At 36.7% G+C, this 19,546-nt stretch overlaps 2 protein-coding genes and 1 long non-coding RNA gene across 3 annotated transcripts; 1 reads left to right on the forward strand and 2 right to left on the reverse strand.

Annotated features, from left to right (window-relative positions):
- The first annotated feature begins 2,746 nt into the window (after positions 1-2,746).
- On the forward strand, positions 2,747-4,745 carry LOC122078401. Its single transcript, XR_006140059.1, has 3 exons — positions 2,747-2,916; positions 3,563-3,658; positions 3,986-4,745. It is a non-coding gene; the product is annotated as an uncharacterized LOC122078401 (long non-coding RNA).
- Positions 4,746-13,186: 8,441 nt separating this feature from the next.
- LOC122078041 (MDIS1-interacting receptor like kinase 2-like) lies at positions 13,187-15,882 on the reverse strand. The gene is made up of 2 exons (XM_042643916.1): positions 14,976-15,882; positions 13,187-13,548 (listed from the first exon to the last, which is right to left on the reverse strand). The coding sequence occupies exons 1-2, from the start codon at positions 15,880-15,882 to the stop codon at positions 13,187-13,189; spliced, it is 1,269 nt and encodes a 422-aa protein (XP_042499850.1).
- Positions 15,883-15,963: 81 nt separating this feature from the next.
- On the reverse strand, positions 15,964-17,607 carry LOC122078042 (MDIS1-interacting receptor like kinase 2-like). The gene has a single exon (XM_042643918.1). The coding sequence runs from the start codon at positions 17,605-17,607 to the stop codon at positions 15,964-15,966; it is 1,644 nt and encodes a 547-aa protein (XP_042499852.1).
- Between the last annotated feature and the right edge of the window lie 1,939 nt (positions 17,608-19,546).

Raw genomic sequence — 19,546 nt, forward strand, 5'->3', positions numbered from 1 at the left:
GGAATGAAGCAATCTGGCTTGACAGACAATAGAGTTTTAGGGATATTGAAGATACATACTGGGAAGCCAGCATCATCTTCGAGTTCTTCCTCCAGCATTTGCCGGATTTGAATGACCCACCGGTGCTCACAACGACGCCATTATTCGAATTTGAAGTCATGGTTGCAGTCTCTGAAGAGTTCATGTTTGTTTCCTCATCCATGGATTAAAGCTAGATGGAAGTCCTGCAACATGAAGCTACCATGGACATATATATCATACTATTGTATAAAAGTATGTACTCATATTTCGTGGCTAATTTTTCACTTGACTATTTTATCCCTCTTGCTTATTTAAATACCTTATCTTTTTCGTTATATTTTTTTGTCAATATTTTTTACTTTTCTCATATTGTTGGTACCCTTTTATATTTTTAATATTTAAATATTTTTTAAAAATCACTCAAATCCTTTGCCTATTCTTTCTCTCACTTTCCTTCGCCTTTCCTCCTCTCTCTCTCTCTCAACCATTCCTACTTTTTCTCTTTTTAAAATATTTTTTAGGATTTACTTTCTTAAAAAGAAAAAAATCTAAAAATCTATATTTTAGGACTTTTTTTTGCCAAAATCTTATTAGTTTCTTTGTCAATAATAATTCCTCACCCTCCTCTCTTATCTCACTCTTTCCCACTTTCCTTTTTTTCTGATAAGCCTTTCTTCTTCTCTCTCAACCGTTCCTCCATTTTACTCTTTTTGAAATATCTTTTAGGATTTTTTTTTTAAAATCTATATTTTAAGAGTTTTTTTTTTTTTTTGTAACAGGGTAATTTATTAAGAAGGGAAGAATTTCCAAAAAGAAGAGAAAAAAAGAAAATTACAGCTGACTCCATTAGCCCAACTTGCTGTCTCCACCTTCGGCATTGCCATCAGCAGAGAAAGCAAGCGAGCATCCTAGGCAAATCTAAATCTGTGCATATTTGCACCATCATTCACAAGCTCTGCTACAATGCGATTAGGAAATTCCACTGAAGTCTCGGACAGGCCAGATTTAGAGGCCTTTTTAGCTAAAAAATCTGCAATGGGGTTTGCTTCCCGAAAGCAGTGAGTTATTTTCCAAGAAATGGCTTCCAAATAATGAAGGAAAAAAATCCATTTTTGGAGAGCAAACCAGGGGATCTGCCTTCGTTGAATCGCAGACACCACAGACGCCGAGTCTGATTCTATCCACACATGTGTCGCATTATGAGTCTGTGCCATTGCAATTCCTTCCAATACCGCTTCAAACTCAGCCTCGTATATCTTCTTAATACCCAGAAAAATACTAAAAGAATCACAAACCTGGCCTTCACTGTTTCGCATCACACCACCTGCTCCAGCTTTACCAGGATTGCCCAAGGAACTACCATCCACATTGATCTTTATCCAGCCAGGGGCCGGTCGACACCAGTGCACCTCAAGGGGTGGAGAGGAAACTGAGGGAGAAATCGATAAGCCCAGATTTCTGCAGCATAACACATCTGAAACTGCCTTAACCTCTTTGCATGAACTGCCATGGCATAGAATCAGCTCCTGTCTGATGGATTCAAAAATAAAATTAGCCTGTCTTGCCTTAGCCTCATGCCTTCTTTGATTTCTCTCCCACCATAGATGATAAGTAATTAGCAGAAATCCCATCTTCCATGGCTTTTTAACGTTGAGGCCAGTAGCTCTTCTCTTCCACCATAGAAGGAAGTTGGCAATCGACACCTGATTTTTCCACTGAATCCCAAAACAATTTAAAAATTTTTTCCATATAGAAATAGATAATGGGCAGTGGAGAAAAATATGATCAATATTTTCTTCGGCCATCCCACAGAGATAACAGCAAGAGGCCAAGTAGACACCTTTGCTTCTAATGTTCTCGTCTGTAGGAAGCTTACAGTGAACCAGTCTCCATCCAAAAGTAGAATATCTAGGGGGTAAGTCCTTTTGCCAAATTAATGAGACCCAGGGCACCTTAGGCGACTCCTTTCTGATGACCTCCCAAGCTGACGCCGTAGAAAAATTCCCCATAGGCGTTAAAGACCAAACACTTACATCTTCCATTTGCACACTGGGAATTTTAATCTTTTTTATCTGATTAAAAATCTGCTTAAGCAAAGGAGCATTTACCTCTGGAAGATGCCATTGTCCCTCTCTAATAAAATCTCCCACTGTAGCAGAAGTGATTAGAGAGCTGGAATTATCTAAGTTGATCTCCTCCATTATAGATCTCTGTCCCCACCATTTATCCTTCCAAAAATTAGCAAGAAGACCATTACCAATAATCCATCTTTCCTTGTCGTCCACAAAACTCCACATTCTATCAAAATCTTATTAGTTTCCTTATCAATAATAATTCCACCCTTCTCTCTTATCTCTCTCTTTCCCATTTTCCTTCTTTTGTATATCGCCTTTCCTCCCCTCTCTCAACTGTTCCTCCTTTTTCTCTTTTAGAAATATCTTTTAAGATTTTTTTTTAAATCTTTATTTTAAGAGTTTTTTCTATCAAAATTTTATTAGTTTCCTTATCATTAATAATTCCTCACCGTCCTCTCCCACACCTTCCTCTCTTATCTATCTCTCTCTCTTTCCCACTTTCATTCTTCTTTTGCAATAAGCCTGTCCACCTCTCTCTCAACCGTTTCTCTTCTTCTCTTTTCAAAAATTATTAATAACTCCGTAAAAGATTTTTTTTTCTTTTTGATCTGTGGCTAATGCGGTGAACCTTTCATTTATGCAGGTACCACTTGTGCCACAGTCCTCACCCGTGCTATATTTTCCGAGGGCTGCAAATCAGTTTGTAGCTGGGATGAATGCAATGGATCTACGTCGTGGAATCACAATGACTGTTGATGCTGTTGTTACAAACCTGAAGAGCAGAGCCAGAATGATTAGCACAATTGAAGAAATTGCACAGGTTTATTTCTTTCACCCATTAGTTTTGTTGCAATTGTTAGAAGTGAAGGGTTGTAATGAACCATTATGGGCTACAGTTATTGTTTTTTTTTTTTACTCAGCAGTTGATTTAATTCTTTTGGCTACAGTTCTTTCATTAGGGAAAAAAAAATCTCTAACTATGATTCATGCTTTAATTTCTTCTAGAAGTTTTGGGCATTCACAATTTACAAGTGCCATATACTTCTTATATATAAATAAAGTAAAATACTTTGTTGTCATAATGAACTACGTTGAGATTGGAATTTTTGAAACAGTACTTGAGAGTAGATTTTCCATGTCTTTGTCAAATTTGGCTCAATTAGTTTTCATGGAAGGGATAGATATCGCTTGTTGCAATATTGATTGTTTAATATCAAGTAGCTTTTGATGGTTAATAACATTCTTAAAAGAATCCATTTAAGCTAAATTAGTACCAATACTGGTGATAGATTAATATTCGATATAGTTTCTATTTTGAATCATTTTTCTATTTGATGGTTAATATTCAATATAGTTTCTATTTTCAATCATCTTTCTATTTGATAGTTAATATTCCTTCTTTCTCTGTATTTCTCTTTGTTTACTTCTTTTTAAGTTTCAAATTATAAAATTCTTTAATCTTCTAGGGTTTCCTTCTCCGTAAGAGTAGAGAGAAGCTCTAGATTGCAGCTCAAAGTGCTTCCTTCTGTTAATCTGATTGCATTGAAGTGTTTTTACATGAGGTAATTCCTTTTCTCTCCACTCCTCTCTATATGTTACTTTTGGTCTGGCATGTTTGGTACTTTTGTAATAGGTGCAAAGTCATTCAATCGGCAAAGCTTTGATCACATTGGAGACACTCAAAATCCTCATGAGCAAGCAATATCTATCATTTCAAGAGCATTAAGTTTTTTTTTTTTATAAGGATGATTTGATACCCTGTTTCAGATTTGGAGATGACAGTTTCTTATGATCATATGCTTTCATGGGTTGTTTAGTAGCTAACTCTATCTTGATTACACACTAACGTTCTCTCATCTATATTTTGGCAACATCAATATATGATCAAGATGTCTTTAGTTACTATCCTGATGAGAGACATTGATGGATTAGAGAAAGCTTTGACTCCAACAAAGAAATAGTCCCCGTCTACCGTTGGCAGGTTAAACTTTTCTTATTGCATTATTTTTGCTTTGAAGAAGATATCAATCTGGTACATGATTGTCAGCTTCGTTATAATTGGACCAACATCATTTGCTCCCATTGTTGAAATGGCTATGACTATTGTCGACCAAAGCGGTGGTCAGTGCCATGTTTTATTGATAATAGCTTATGGGCAGGTAACTTTTTGTTTGGTCGAGTTCTCATTTTTAGTATAATGAAGAACTATTATTCCGTAGAAATATTATTTTAGCTTCAACTTTGATCATGAGTGCATTACATTGTGGCCATAAGCTACTATGCCATATGTTGGTTCTACCACTGTAGTGTATGTATGGTAGAATACAAAATTTTACTTTCATCCACTTATCATGTTTCAGTTATTGGCAATTCTTATTTTACATTTTTTTTTTTTGGTTCTCAGATTTTATTCTTTTTTGGATTCTCGGATAGGATTTTTTGTCCATAGTCCTCATAATTTTGTAATGATGTAGAGTTCTTCATTTTGGCATTAAATTGGGTAATCATGACATTAATTTCTTGTGTGAAAGATATAAATCATTGTATTTAGAAACTGGATCTAATATATCATGCCATTTTTCATTATAAAGAAGCCTTGCTCCCTCCCCCTCTCTTTTATGGTTTGAGATAACTCATGAACTTTTCCTTGTTGTTCTTAGGAATGGACTCTCTATGAGATATTAAGATATGCACCCCAACACAATTGGATTGCTTATGAGGAAGCTCTGAAAACAAACCCTCTTTTGGCCAAAATGATAATAAATGGAGTTGTCTACTCCTTGGGGGGATTGGATTGTGCAAGTATGACTTAGTCTTGAAATAAAACCTTGTTTCTTAGTTATCTTCTTTTTCTTCTACGAAAATTTGGTAATCTATTATTTTATTAAATGGATTTTGATGACACATGAAACCATATTTAATATTCTTCTTAGATTTCCGAAGGTAAGAAAGTTTTATTTCTATGCTTATTATCATGATTGTAAATAACTCAAACTCAGTAGTTTTGTTTGCACTTTTGGGCTTCCATTTGGTATGTTTCTTATATTCCCACTTAAAGCGTCTCTGATATAGGTACTAACACATCACCCACTATTGGGATTTAGAAGCTTTGTCCTTCCCACTTAAAACATCTTTGATATGCTTGTTCAATTTATCACCGGTAATGATAAAGTTTTGCAAAGTTATTGATGAAATGGCAGACAACTCTGTCATCATATGCTGCCCCACCCCTTCATTTTTTTTATTTTTATTTTTTGTTACCATATCTATTAAGTTTTTGAGTTATAAAATAAATGTTAATATTAGTTGGAAAATTTCCATTTTGTTTATGTTTCAAGGGTTAGAAACTCAATTAAAGTGACAAATTTTACTCGAAATAATATTGACTTTGTGTCAAGTTGTCCATTGCACTCAATCATGTAAATCATTTGTTCTCTCTCTCTCTCCAAAATAGCATTTAACCATTGATTGTTGAAAAAAACCGTGTGTATAAAAATGTTTGGCCACACGTGCATTTGCACGTGTTTTTTTTACTAGTATATATATATATATATATATATATATAAAAGGTTTCCAAACACATANTCATTTGTTCTCTCTCTCTCTCTCTCTCTCTCTCTCTCTCTCTCTCTCCAAAATAGCATTTAACCATTGATTGTTGAAAAAAACCGTGTATAAAAATGTTTGGCCACACGTGCATTTGCACGTGTTTTTTTTTACTAGTATATATATATATATATATATAATCAGGGACAATATTTTGCAATACCATATAGAAAGGATGAGTCTATCATCACCATGTAATTTTTAGCATAAACCACGGCTTCACACCAGAGTCACCTCAACCTTAAACTTTACTTTTTTTATTCGCAAGAAGGTTATATTTGTTAAGGATTCAGTTTTTGAATTTAATTTTGAATTCAAATTCAAACTTTACCCGTTCAGCAAGATGCAGAAACGGTTACGGTTACAATTCCTTTAATATTTATCTTCAATGCACTGGAAGAAGAGAGATTTTGAAATATATTTTTGAGTAATTCCACTTGCCCAAATCATGGGCTATGTGCTGTTTTGATATCACAAATATAGGAGAGCTGTTACAATTGGATAAGAATGAAATTTGAAAATTTACAACAGATAAGCATTGAAGATAAATATTAAAGGAATTGTAACCGTAACTGTTTCTGCATCTTGCAGAATGGGTAAAGTTTGAATTTAAATTTTAAAACTGAATCCTTAACAGCCCCCCTCAAGTTGAAGATGGTCTTCAACAAATCTTCAGCTTGTCTCGAAGAAAGATGAACCGGCTAGTTGATAGCGGTTTTGTGAAGATATCTGCCACTTGATCTCGAGTGGAGTTAAATTTCACCTCCAGTTGACCCTATGAGACTAGTTGGAAAACAAAGTGGAAATCGATCTCGATATGTTTAGTACGAGCATGAAAGAGAGGGTTGACAGTGAGATATGTTGCACCAAGGTTGTCGCACCATAAAATGGGAGAATCGTTTATGGGCATGCCAAGTTCTTGGAGTAATGAGGACAACGAGATGAGCTCAGCGGTTGCATTAACAATTGCACGATATTCAGATTCTGTTGAAGATTGTTCTATTGGGGATTGCTTTTGAGCGGACCAAGAAATCAAATTGTCACCTAAGAAGATGGCATAACCCCCAATTGATTTTCTGTCCTCGGGGCAGCCTACTTAGTCAACATCATTATAGGCGACTAAGCACTGTGTAGGATTTCTATTGAGCAATAAGCCATGTGATATAGTCTCTTTAAGATAGCGAAGGATTTGCTTGACTACTTGCCAATGTTCATTAGTTGGTGCCTTCAAGAACTGGCAGATCTTATTAACAGAGAAGGATATATCAGGTCTAGTGAGGATGGCATACTGTAATGCACCAACAGTACTACGATAGATGGCGGCATCCACTAGAGGTTTTCCCATAGCTTGTGAGAGATGGACCGTGGTAGCCATTGGTGTGTGAACCGGTTTTGCCCCATCCATGCCGGTTTTCTTTAAAATATCTGTTATATATTTCTGTTGAGATAAGAGTATACCGTTGGAATGTGACAAGACCTCAATGCCAAGAAAATAATGGAGAGCACCCAAATCTCGAATAGCAAACTCGTAGATCAAAGCAGCAATGGTATTGTTCACCAAGACTAGATCAGAACCAGTGATGACAATGTCATCCACATAAATGAGAAGAAAGATATGATGAGATCCATTTTTGAGAATGAATAAAGAGGTGTCAGTTTTCAAACCTTCAAAGCCGAGAGAGGTGAGAAATGTACTCAACCTGTGTAACCAAGCACGTGGGGCCTGTTTTTATCCATACAGAGACTTATGGAGCCGACAGGAATGGTTGGGTTTATCTGGATCAATAAACCCAATAGGGTGTGTCATATAAACTACCTCATTCAAGGTGTCATGTAGGAAAGCATTGCTAACATCCAACTGACACAATTCCCAATGTCGAGTTGTGGCTAAAGATAAAATTGTGCGAACTATTGTGGGCTTGACTACTAGGACTGAATGTTTCCATATAGTCGATACCTCCTGTTGATTGTACTCCTTAGCGACGAGCCATGCTTTGTAACATTCAATTGAGCCGTCAGCCTTGTGCTTGATACAAACCCATTTATAACCTACCACATTGAGATTGAGTGAAGAGGGAGTTAATGTCCATGTGCCATTTTTTAACAGAGCATTGAATCCTAGTAGCATGGCATCCCTCCAATGAGCATGCTTGTTGGCTTCAGTGAAGGAAGAAGGTTCCATTTCTGAGTGGCAATGAGACAGATCTGCTGATGGTAAAGGATAACGTGTTGATGGGCGTGGGTTGGAGCGCAGTGTCATTGGATGAGTGCGCAAGTGAGAAGCAAGTGGCTGTTCATCATGTGGAACTTGGGCAATATCCATATCACCAATGGAGGGACCTGCATCATGTGGAATAGAGTCCTGCACTTGCGGGTTAGGCATAGCATTGAAATACATATTAGTATTGTCGGTGGGAGTAGTAGGTGAGTTGGTGGTGGTGGTGGAAGGGGAGGGGAGTAACATACCAGATGTGCTAAATACTGTAAGGGGTTGTGAGGGACTTGCAACCGAAGATGTCATGGTGAGCAATGGAGTGGGATCAAATGATGGGGTGTGGTTTGGTGGACTAATGTGACATAAGGGAAATGGCGTTCAAGAAAATGAGCATGCCTGACTATGTAGAGACGACCCGTTTGGACATCCAAACACCAGTACCCAAGATGTAAAGGGATGTAGCCCAAAAAGACACAAGTTTTAGACTGCAAAGAAAATTTGTGAGAGTTATAAGGAGGTAAAAGTGGATAAACAGCACAACCAAATACTTTTAAAAATTTGTAGTTTGGTGTACTTCGAAAAAGAAATTAAAAAGGGGAGATGTTTTGAAGAGTGGGAGTAGGTAGACGATTGATTAAGAAAATAGCTGTTTCAAAATCATAATTCCAATATTTGAAAGGAACAGAGGCATGAGCAAGAAGAGTTAGCCCTGTATCAACAATTTGACGTATTTTAAGCTCAGCAGTACCATTTTGTTCATGCGTATGAGGGCACGCAACTCTATGAAGAATACCATGTTGTTGAAGATATGGATTTAACTTCTGAAATTCCCCACCCCAGTTTGATTGGAAGGCTTTTATAGGTCGAGAAAATTGTTTTTCAACCATTTTCTTAAATTGGGTAAAAATAAAAGAAACCATGAAACGATTAGAGAAAGGGTAAAGCCAAGTAAATTTGGAGAAATCATCAATAAAGATAACAAAATAAGAATGACTAGTAGTAGAGTTCATAGGCGCAGGGCCCCATACATCACTGAAAATTAACTCTAGAGGTGCAGAACTAATACTACCAGTAAGAGGTAAAGATGCTTTATGAGATTTCCCAAGAAAACATGAAGAACATTTATTTATTGTAGAGGAAGAACAAGGCAATGATTGAGAGTTGATTATGGTGCGAACAGTCCGAGTGTGTGGATGACCAAGATGAGCGTGCCAAGCATCAGATGTGGGGTGAACATTGGAGGTAACATTGTGAGCAGATGGTGAAGTTGCTGGAGAATGGAGACCCTTCAGTTGATAGAGACCCCCCTTAAGAGACCCTTGAAGCAGAGGCATTTTTTCACTGCTGCTACAAGGGTCTCTATCAAATGAATGAAATTCAAAAACGCAGTTATTATCCTTAGTAAAATGATGAGTTGAAAGGAGATTTTTAGTAATTCGAGGTACATGAAGAATGTTTTGAAATGAAAAGAATTATTGGATGAGGACAGAAGTTTAGAGAATCCGACATTACAAATATGTAACCCAACACCATTACCAACCCATAAGTGATCATTACCCATACAACCAGAAGCAATATGCAGGTTGGAGATGTCAGGAATGACATGGTGGGTAGAGGCCATATTAGGGAATCATTTAGTTACGGCAGTGGGGGCTGTTAGTAGAATCCCGGCCATATTGGCATTTGGTGAAGAAGCATTACCATTGGAGTTGGAGTACCGATAGTAGCAACGATTGGCTATATGATTGTATTTGTTACATATGTGACAATGCTCCTTCTTGTGTTGCTTTGAACCAAAGCCACGGGAATGTGGAGTATGGTTGGCGTTTGTTGCAGTAGTTGATGAAGCCATATTGGGAGATCCATAGGGTGGTGGAGAAGCATGAGTGAGGTTCACTTCGATAGAGGCCTATGCCATCTTCATGAGGAGCTCGGGACTCAAAAGGAGACAATGAAGATCGGGAAACTCGACAGGTTCGGGCTTGGTGGCTAGAGCGGCCACAATATCACTATAGTCCGCACCAAGGTTACGAAATACAATGGCATTCAGTTGTTCAGAAGCCAAGGGTTGATTGGCAGCCGCAAGCTAATCAGAGATATATTTCACTTCACGAACATTGGTGGAAATGGATTTATCACCTTTGGCTGTGTTCTGCAACTATAGGTGAAGTTGAAGGACACTCGCATGAGAGAGAGTGCCAAAAGAAGTTTGCAGTGCATGCCAAACTTGAGATGCAGTGTTTAGGCCAACAACATATGGAAAGATTTCTGGGGTCAACGAGGCAATGAGCCAGCTGAGAACAAGTTGGTCCTTGCAAACTCAGTCGAGATAGGCTAGATTAGACGTAGCAGTAGTAGAACCTTCAACAGCGATGGTAACCAGTGGACATGCAAGAGTACCATCCACAAAACCAAGTAAATCTTAACTGCCAGGAGAGGATATAACTGCGTTTTCCATAGGAGGAAATTGTCACTGGTCAGCTTCAAACTGATGCGGTGATGGAAGTTGGCAGAAGATGAAGAAGTAGATGACGGTGGTGTAGCGGAGGTAGGAGAAACAACGGAAGAGGTTGACATGATTACATCAGGTCATTGTGGTCGACTAATACCACATAAGAACGAGATTTTGAAATATATTTTTGAGTAATTCCACTTGCCTAAATCATGGGCTATGTGCTATTTTTATATCACAATATAGGAGAGCTGTTACAATTGGATAAGAATGAAATTTGAAAATTTGAAAATTTACAACAGATAAGCATTGAAGATAAATATTAAAGGAATTGTAACCATAACCGTTTCTGCATCTTGCTGAATGGGTAAAGTTTGAATTTAAATTCAAAAACTGAATCCTTAACAATAAGTATTCTATCCTACAGAGCGCCCTATGACCTCCTCCATTGGGCATTGACTCTTCCAATCGAAGCTGTTACCACTAAGCTAAGCTATTGGTCATGGTTTTCGAATGTCAAAATCCATACAAAAATTGGAAAATTATGAGTGGACCCTATGCTGTTAATAAATATGGTTAACTTTGTAAGTCAAAAATTTACCCTGGATTGGCAATGAATATGCAGACTCATTTTTTTTTAGCTATTACAATAATAACAACAATTATAACCTTATCCCAGCTAAATGGGATAAGCTACATGGACCTGATATGGAAATTAGAAAATAAAGAAGCACAAAAGAGATGTTAAAATGAAGAAAAACGGAGATAAGAGCAGAAGGTAAAGTAGTAGGGAAAGACGCATCATGGGAACATCCCCTATAAGGGGTCAGCAATCCGGGTCCTTGTCCTCCACAAAACTCTATCCAAATTCAGACCAAGATCGAGCCCTATCCTATGCATGTCTTTCCAAACAACTCCCTCCAAAAAAGTAATGGGTGATGCCTAGACGTTATTTATTGTATATTATTCTATTTTTTTCTAATATATTCTTGCTGATCCGTGAGGAAAAAAAAATAAAAAATACAACACAACGATTTACGTGGTTCAGGAATATTATCCATATCCATGGTGAGTTGAGATCGATCTACTTCACTATCACTGGAAAATATGGTTACAACTTACAATTGCTCGTCTTCACAACTCTCTTAGATTACAAGAAGACAGCCGCTACAAAATCATAGCAACATTATATAAGTATAGTTTACCCAAATACCCATATAATCCTTAAAAAATTTCCTCCGGGGCTCTTGCCCCGAACCCCCACTATCGATTTGCAACTTCATCAAGGCCCCAATAACAAGCGAGGTGGGCAATTCCTCCAGGCCTTTTAACAACCCATCAAAAATCAGCCCACAAACACAAAGTGAAGAAGTACAAGATATCATACCCCCAACAATAATATGGATTGTTTCTTTTAAGCAAGACGCAGAACTGGCTCCCTGTAGAACTCCACCATCTTCTAAGAGTGTGGAAGATATGAACACAGGAGGTTACCCAGATTTTTTTTTCTCAAACTTAGTTTAGGACACGAGGACTTCTAACTATCTATTCCTGTCACAGGGACACTAGTTAGTATGTCCAATGTATAGGTCTACATAAGCAGACCAAGAACCATCCTTTTAAAGAACCAATTACTTGCAATCCCTTCTTCAGTATTTCTACGGCATTTATCTGTGTTCAAGTTTCTTTGTGATTTATTTTCTTCTCCTTTTTTGGCTTATTTTCTTGTTCTGCTTCTCACTAGAACAACAACACAAACAGCACCATCTAGGCCAGCAGTTGCATGTCTTTCCGGGAGTTTCAAATTCTTCTTTACATGAAGCACTTGGCTTCTCTAAGTACCTTGCTGATGTTTATAAAGTGATCATAGTCAACATTCAAAAGATAAGGTGCATTGGAAATGATTGTTCATACCCTCTCCTTAACAACCAAACCGAGATAAAAAATATTATAATGAAAATTGAACAAAGTCTTGAATTATCATTTGCTAACTAGATACCAAAAAAAGAAGATTTAGACTTCACCAGAGCATCCATGGCCTTAGCATTTTTGTGGTGATCCAATCTCACTCTCTTCTCTCAAAAAACATAAATCAGACATAGAAATTCATTTCTTCCACATTACGAGCACCATTTTGTCCAAGAAATACCTTTTGCGCAAGTCATATATTAGAGAAACAAGGGAACTAGTATGGATCCCAGCATTTTAGCATTTTCTCGTATTTAATTTGTAGTTTAGTTTTAAGTAAAATGATGCATAACAAGAATTTAAAGATGCCACATTTTGTGTATAAATGTACTACAAGGATAAAAATCTATTTATCAAATTTTCTACATATTGGATTGTTCACTCTCTAGGCACCAAAAGCATGACAGAAGGATACTAAGCGAGACATCATTCTCATGAAAAATACCTTTTATGTTAAACTATGATATTTTAATACATAAACAACCAACTATAAAGGCCTAATTTTAACAGCTCTTCTACAAATAATGGTACTCAGATCATGCTATTGTAGAAAAAACAACACTTAATTGGACCATTTCTGGATGATCCCTTACATAGTTCCCTAGCCATGTTATTCCATCCTATATTGTCTAACCCTCCTTGAGTAGCTTTTGTCCATGAAAACGACCCATTAATCCAAAACTTGAACTCTTTATGTTCCCTTTGAATCCACAAAATGATTTATCTTGGAAACTAGAATGAAAATCATGCAATTAACAAAAGGCTGGTTTAGAACTGTCAATTAATTTTCAGTGGACTCTCAAATGAATTGACTCAGTCACTGTTGATCAAATGAATCTTCGATTGCAACTATTGTACTTCAATATCATTTACATCACCTACAGTAATTGTATGAAAATGTTCCACAAAGGATGGTTGGAGAACAAGTAGCTCTTTTGATATTTGATGCATAGTTGGGCGGGATTGTGGGTGATTACGTAAACATGTAAGTGCTATTCTCACAACTGAAACCACATCCTTTGCAACCTTTTGATCTGATGGAAATGTGAGGCATGGGTCTAGCAAGTCCCTTATTAGCATCTTTTGGCCAACTGGTGATGTTAAAGAAGAGATGAGCTCCCCTGGATGCCTTCCCATAATTGTTTCTAATGCCACTACTCCAAAACTATATACATCACACTTCTCAGTTAAAGCCATGGTGTAGGCAAGCTCTGCAAATGAAGAAAGAAAGAGGCTTAGTGAAGCTGTATAAATAGGATAACAAATAAGTTTTAAAATAGAAACAAGAAACCACAATATATTTTAAATGATGAATATGGTAAGCAAGGTATGGACTCATCAGGTGTCAATTTTAAAGCTCAAATTTAGATATATACTCTCTATCCATGCATCTCTAAGTAGTCCTTGTGCACTCTCTATAATTTTGGAGGAACAATATGCCCAATATTTCTCCAAAACTAGTTAATATTGTGGCTTTTGATACTAGCACTTTATTTTTATAAATTTTGCATAGGTAAGACATTGTTTACATACTACTAGTACTCACATTAGCAAATAAATTTTTTCATCTGTCAAAATATAGTTCCGAATAGAAATGAAGGACCATAGTCCACTTATACACAAAATTTATGGTCCCATCTGATATGCCATGTGGCAAAAACAAGGCCTTCTTGAAAAACTATCCAGATGGGGCTGCTTAGAAATACTAGTCCTTTTGATTCACTATTAAAATTTTTTTGGATATGTTGTATATATCATTGTCTACTTCTATGGTAACTTTAGCCCATATGTCTTTACTCTAACAAATATAAAATGTAGCAAAATGCTATATCAATTTTGGAAAACTTGGTTTACTGGTAGAAAATACAAAGTAAACATTAAATGCATGTTGGACCAATATGGTAGAGATCTCCTAAGGATTCTACTACCCAACCAAACCATATTACTTGTAACCCCCTCTCCCAAAGAAAAATAACACAAATTCCTTTAGTTTGCATAAGATTTTTGGTTTCTTTATGAACACCAAGAAATTCAAGGGGATATAAGCAATTTACAATATCTTTCACCTTCTTCAATGAATTACTCAATTGAATAAAATATTTTGAACTCATCCTATTTTATATAATGCATTAGCTTAATTGAAAAATAATCTAGAGGGTATTTACTGATGGAAAATTTAAGAATTTATTATGTAGCATATAAATATCATAACAATGGGACATGACAACTTGCATCTATATTAATACATTCTTGCTGATCTCAAGCAAAAATACAACTTGCATCCTATTATTTTAAATGACTGTAATTAAAAAAATAAAATACAAATTTCTTTTATGAATGTTTTGATGATTTTGTACTAACTCTTTCAAAGTTCAATTAAGATAATTTTAAAATTATAATAATTGTGTTGCACTTGGACTCGAAGGTATGTGATACAAACACTTTATCTTTCCTTTTTCAATGCTAAGATAACCAATATTTCAATAGCCCAATTCAGCAAAAATCCTAGGTCTTAAATACTGAAGTGAAAATAAAGAAACATTATTTCATAAATAAAAAATAAAATAAGTAAAGAAACCTTAAAAATAAAAAATACAGTAATAAAAACATATTATATAGTAGTGAAAAATTAAAATACCTGGAGCAATATATCCATGGGTCCCTTTAAGTGACGTCCAATTGGATGAGCCTGGCTCTAATAGTCTTGCAATTCCAAAATCAGATACACGAGCCTCAAGTTCCAAGTCAAGCAGTATATTTTTGCTTGAAATATCTCGATGAATTATTGGTGGAATGCAATCATGATGCAAGTAAGACAAAGCACTGGCTACACTTTTGATGACATTTACTCTTTTCGGCCAATCCAACTCCACAGCCTCCAATTGATTGCTCAAAATATGTGTTAAGCTTCCTTTTCCCATGTACTCAAAAACAAGAAATATGCATTGTGGATGGGAGCAGAATCCATAAAGTTTGACAATATTCCGATGCCTTATTTTTGTTAATAAGTGCATCTCATTCCCAAAGCTATCCTCATTAACTATTGCCTCATCTTTCAAGGGATGGAACTTTTTCAAGGCTACAACATGGCCGGTAGGTAACACTGCTTTGTAAACACTCCCATAAGATCCAGCTCCAATGCAATATTTGGCATCAAAATCTTCTGTGACTTGAATAATGTCCTCATAAGCAATATTGCCATCGAAATTCCATATTGAAAATATATTGCCATGGTTTCTTCTTGTTGCTTCAATATTTTCTTTGTTCACTTTTTTTTGCAAGAGGAATAAGATACAAATAATTGCAAATGGAAGGAACACAATTCCTACCAAAGAAGCAATGATGGATACAATAACTTTGTGTCCATTATTTTTCGATCCCTTGCTTGTATGAGATTGATTGCATGGAGGGAGACCTCGAAGTTCACCGCATAGCCCTTTGTTGTTTCTAAATGCCTGAGGAGAAGCATTTCTGAAAACCCTATTGCTTGGGACAACACCCTCCAACTCATTATAGGACAAGTCAAGAGATAATATACTACCCATGTCTTCGAGACAAAGGGGTATTGAACCTGTGATCATATTCTGTGATAGATTCAAAATTTCCAACAGTATCAAGTTTCCAATCTATGGTGGTATTTGTCCACTGAATGAGTTATGACTAAGGTCCAATTGTGCTTGTAGAGATGCTAGATCACCAATTTGAGATGGAATGCTTCCATTCAATGAATTCCTGCTCAAATTTAATGAAAACAATTGGCTGCATTGACCAAGCTGAGCCGGAATTGATCCAGTTAGTCTATTTGCTGAGAGGTCAAGAAGCTCCAAATTGATTAATTGGCTAATTTCAATTGGTATATTCCCTGAAATCTGGTTGCCATTTAAATTCAATTGGAGCAAAGCAGATAAGCTACCAAGTTCCTTGGGTATCTCTCCAACAAGTTTATTGAAAGAAAGCTCAAGAATTCCCAATCGAGTTAATTGACCAATCTCAGGTGGTATCTTGCCACCAACATTGTTTCCAGAAATCTTTAGCGTTGATAAATTCTTACATTCTCCCCAATTCGATGAGAGCTCTCCAGATAATCGGTTATTACTCACATCAATGTAATAAAGATGTGGATGTACACCAAAACTGTCACTTATATTTCCTACTAATAGGTTCTTTTCTAGTCGAACTCTCCTTAAGCTTGTGCAATTTCTTAAGTCTGGAATAGGGCCCAGAAGACTATTGGTCTCAACGTTGAACCGTTCAAGCAATCGTCCTTGGCATATTTGTTGTGGTAAGATTCCAGATAAGAGGTTGTCAGCCAATTGGATTGTTACAATGGATGCGTGCCTACCAAAGTCTTGAGGTACATGACCAGAAAATTGATTCTCAAACAAATGGATATACACTAGTTTACTTAAGTTAGCTAGAGAATGAGGAATTTGACCGCTGAGGTTGTTTTGAGATAATGCCAGGTCAATCAGATTTTCCATATTTCCAATTTCTAAAGGTACCGGACCTGATAATTGATTGTCATTCACCCAGAGCTTCTCTAGTTTACTTATATTAGCCAGAGAATGAGGGATTGGACCAACGAGACTGTTTTGATAGAGCATCAAGCTAACCAAATTACTTAAATTGGCTAGAGAATGAGGGATTTGACCGCTAAGTTTGTTTTGAGATAGATCCAAGTCAATCAGATTTTTCATATTCCCTATTTCTAAAGGAATTGAGCCACTGATTTCATTCCCATAGAGGAGTAAGTAGCGCAAGCTGCTTAGATTATTCAAGGGAGGCAGAACACTGGAAAGATTATTATTGGAGAGATCGAGGTGGGTGAGTTTGGAGAGGCAACCAATATGCATGGGTATGGCTCCTGTGAGTCCATTAACACTGAGATCAAGACTGAGGAGATTGGGAAGAGAAGAGAAGGTGAAGTTGTCAAGCGTACCTTGCAGCTCCACTTGTGGAAGACTAATCTCAACCACACTTCCGGCTTTGTTACAAGTTATACCAAACCACTTGCATGGGATTGCCGATGATGTAAGCTTCCAAGAACGGAGAGCATGATTAGAGTAGTTATGGAGCGTGGCTTTCCATTTGAGGAGAGCCTCAGCTTCACTTGATGACTGAGAGGAGGAGAGCCCTACTCTACTTCCATAAGCAGAGGAACAGAAGATAAGGAAAAGAAAGGCTACAACAGTTGGGAAGAAGAATAACAGTGGAGGAGTCCGAGGAGTGCTAGAAGAGCGGGTGGTGATATTGGTAGAATAGTAGGCCATGGGTACTACTGTACGTTGTTGGTTGTTTGGTTGCTTATGTTTGATTGCTAATTTATAGATCACGTACTAGGGGTGATGTCTTGTTCTTTGGATTTCTATCAAAATTTTTAAAATTTTTCTTTTTTTTTTTAAAGTCTCGTCAAACACAAAGTCAATAAAAGATGATCACAAACGAAAACAATTCACTCTCTTGTGTTTGATTCCTAATTTGTAGACCAAGGGTGATGTCCTGATCCTGTTAATAACAAGGAAGTCTTGCATTTGACCCATTCACAAATAGTCTCCGGAAATTCTAAAATGGATATGAAGCAACAATAGATTTAGGGATAGCCTAATGGTTGAATTGTTATTTACTAAAGCTTTGGTCATCTAGATTCAATCTCCCCAAAAGCAGTACCAAGAATTCTTCTTCAATTTTTGATTTGCAGCCATGAAGTGGGTCCCACATGTAAATGTTTTTTTTGATAGGTAGAAAGACCTCCTAGTGAGTATGAGCTTTTTGCGCATACAGATCACCAAATGTTAGTCGGTAAAATAGTCAGTTTCAGGAATGTATCAAGTGATAGTCTTGCATTAATGGATTAAAAAGATGTGGTCAAAGGGTAAGAATGAAATTTCACCCTCCACTCGCCCTTGGTTGTAAATTTTCAAACAAGGGTAGGAAAAATGGTAAATGCAAGGTTGGAGGGGTACCTTGGTCAAACTATTTGCATGGAATATATGTGGTGATAGTGGGGTGTAGGTGAGGGATAGTTAGGACTTTTCAATTTTTTAATAGAGAAGCAATTAGAAACGTGAGAGAGAGAAAGCCAACGAATTGGTCTCGTCCCCCTTTCGTTTTGATTTTGAGATAGAGAGGAAAGGGGAAGTTTAGGAGTGGAATTTGGATCTTCAAGACGTAGGTTCTCCTTTTCCACACTTCCAGATTCTTAGGTTTCTCTGCGAAGTTTTCAGAATAAAGTAAAGAACAAAGGAAGAGGATTTGGACAATTTTGGGGGGGCTTGAAAGGAAATAGGAGGAAAAGAGAGAGAGTAGGATGGTGATTAGGGGAAACCCTCACGTTTCAGCCAAAGAAAGAAACGAAAGAAGTAGGATGGTGATTAGGGGAAACCCTCACGTTTCAGCCAAAGAAAGAAACGAAAAAAAAAAAAAATTGGAAAAGAGAGAAACAAGGAGAAGAAGAGAAAAAGGAAGAGAGAAGGAAGGAGGGAGTGAAAACGAGAGAGGAAGAGAAATAGAAGAAGTAGGAGAGTGGTGAGAGAAATAGGGGAAAAAAATAGGAAAGAGAGGGAGTGTGGGGGGCTGCTGGCTGAATTGGTTGCGAACCTTCTTGCGCGTTGTGTGTGTTTTTGTAGTTGGGGCTGCCAATGGTGGCCTCAGGCCAGCAGCCTTTGATTTGTATTAAATAAATAAATGAATGAAAAAGAAGATAAAGAAGAAAATGGACAGAAAGTTTAGTCCACCATAGAGATATGAGGTTGGATATGGATTTCTTTTGGGCTTAGTTTAACTTTCTATTGGGCCCAAATCTTAGAATTTTCAATGGACCTATCAGAGGTCAATGCTAATGCATGATATGATACTGTTAAATTTAGACCTTAATTAGGAATACTATATCCCATAAAACATCATATTTAATACTCAAAAGTTTCTGTTTTAGACTAGCTTAATGCATGAAATGTGGCTGTTTTAGAGCATGTGAAGGCATATCATTTTTTTTTTGCTCAAAGATCCGCAAAAGGATATCATTAAAATCAAAAGAATGAGAGCTTACAAACATAGAAAATTACCTTTTTCATCACTATTCCAACTTTAGTATGGCCACCAGCAGAAAAGCAACCCAAATCAAAACGAAAAGAAATAATTATATAAATGAAATCTGGGTCTTTGTTAATAATCCCAGCTTAAATCATAAATAACAAAAGATGGAGCACTAGA

The sequence above is a fragment of the Macadamia integrifolia genome, chromosome 5, assembly GCF_013358625.1.
Source record: "Macadamia integrifolia cultivar HAES 741 chromosome 5, SCU_Mint_v3, whole genome shotgun sequence".
Lineage (NCBI taxonomy): Eukaryota > Viridiplantae > Streptophyta > Magnoliopsida > Proteales > Proteaceae > Macadamia > Macadamia integrifolia.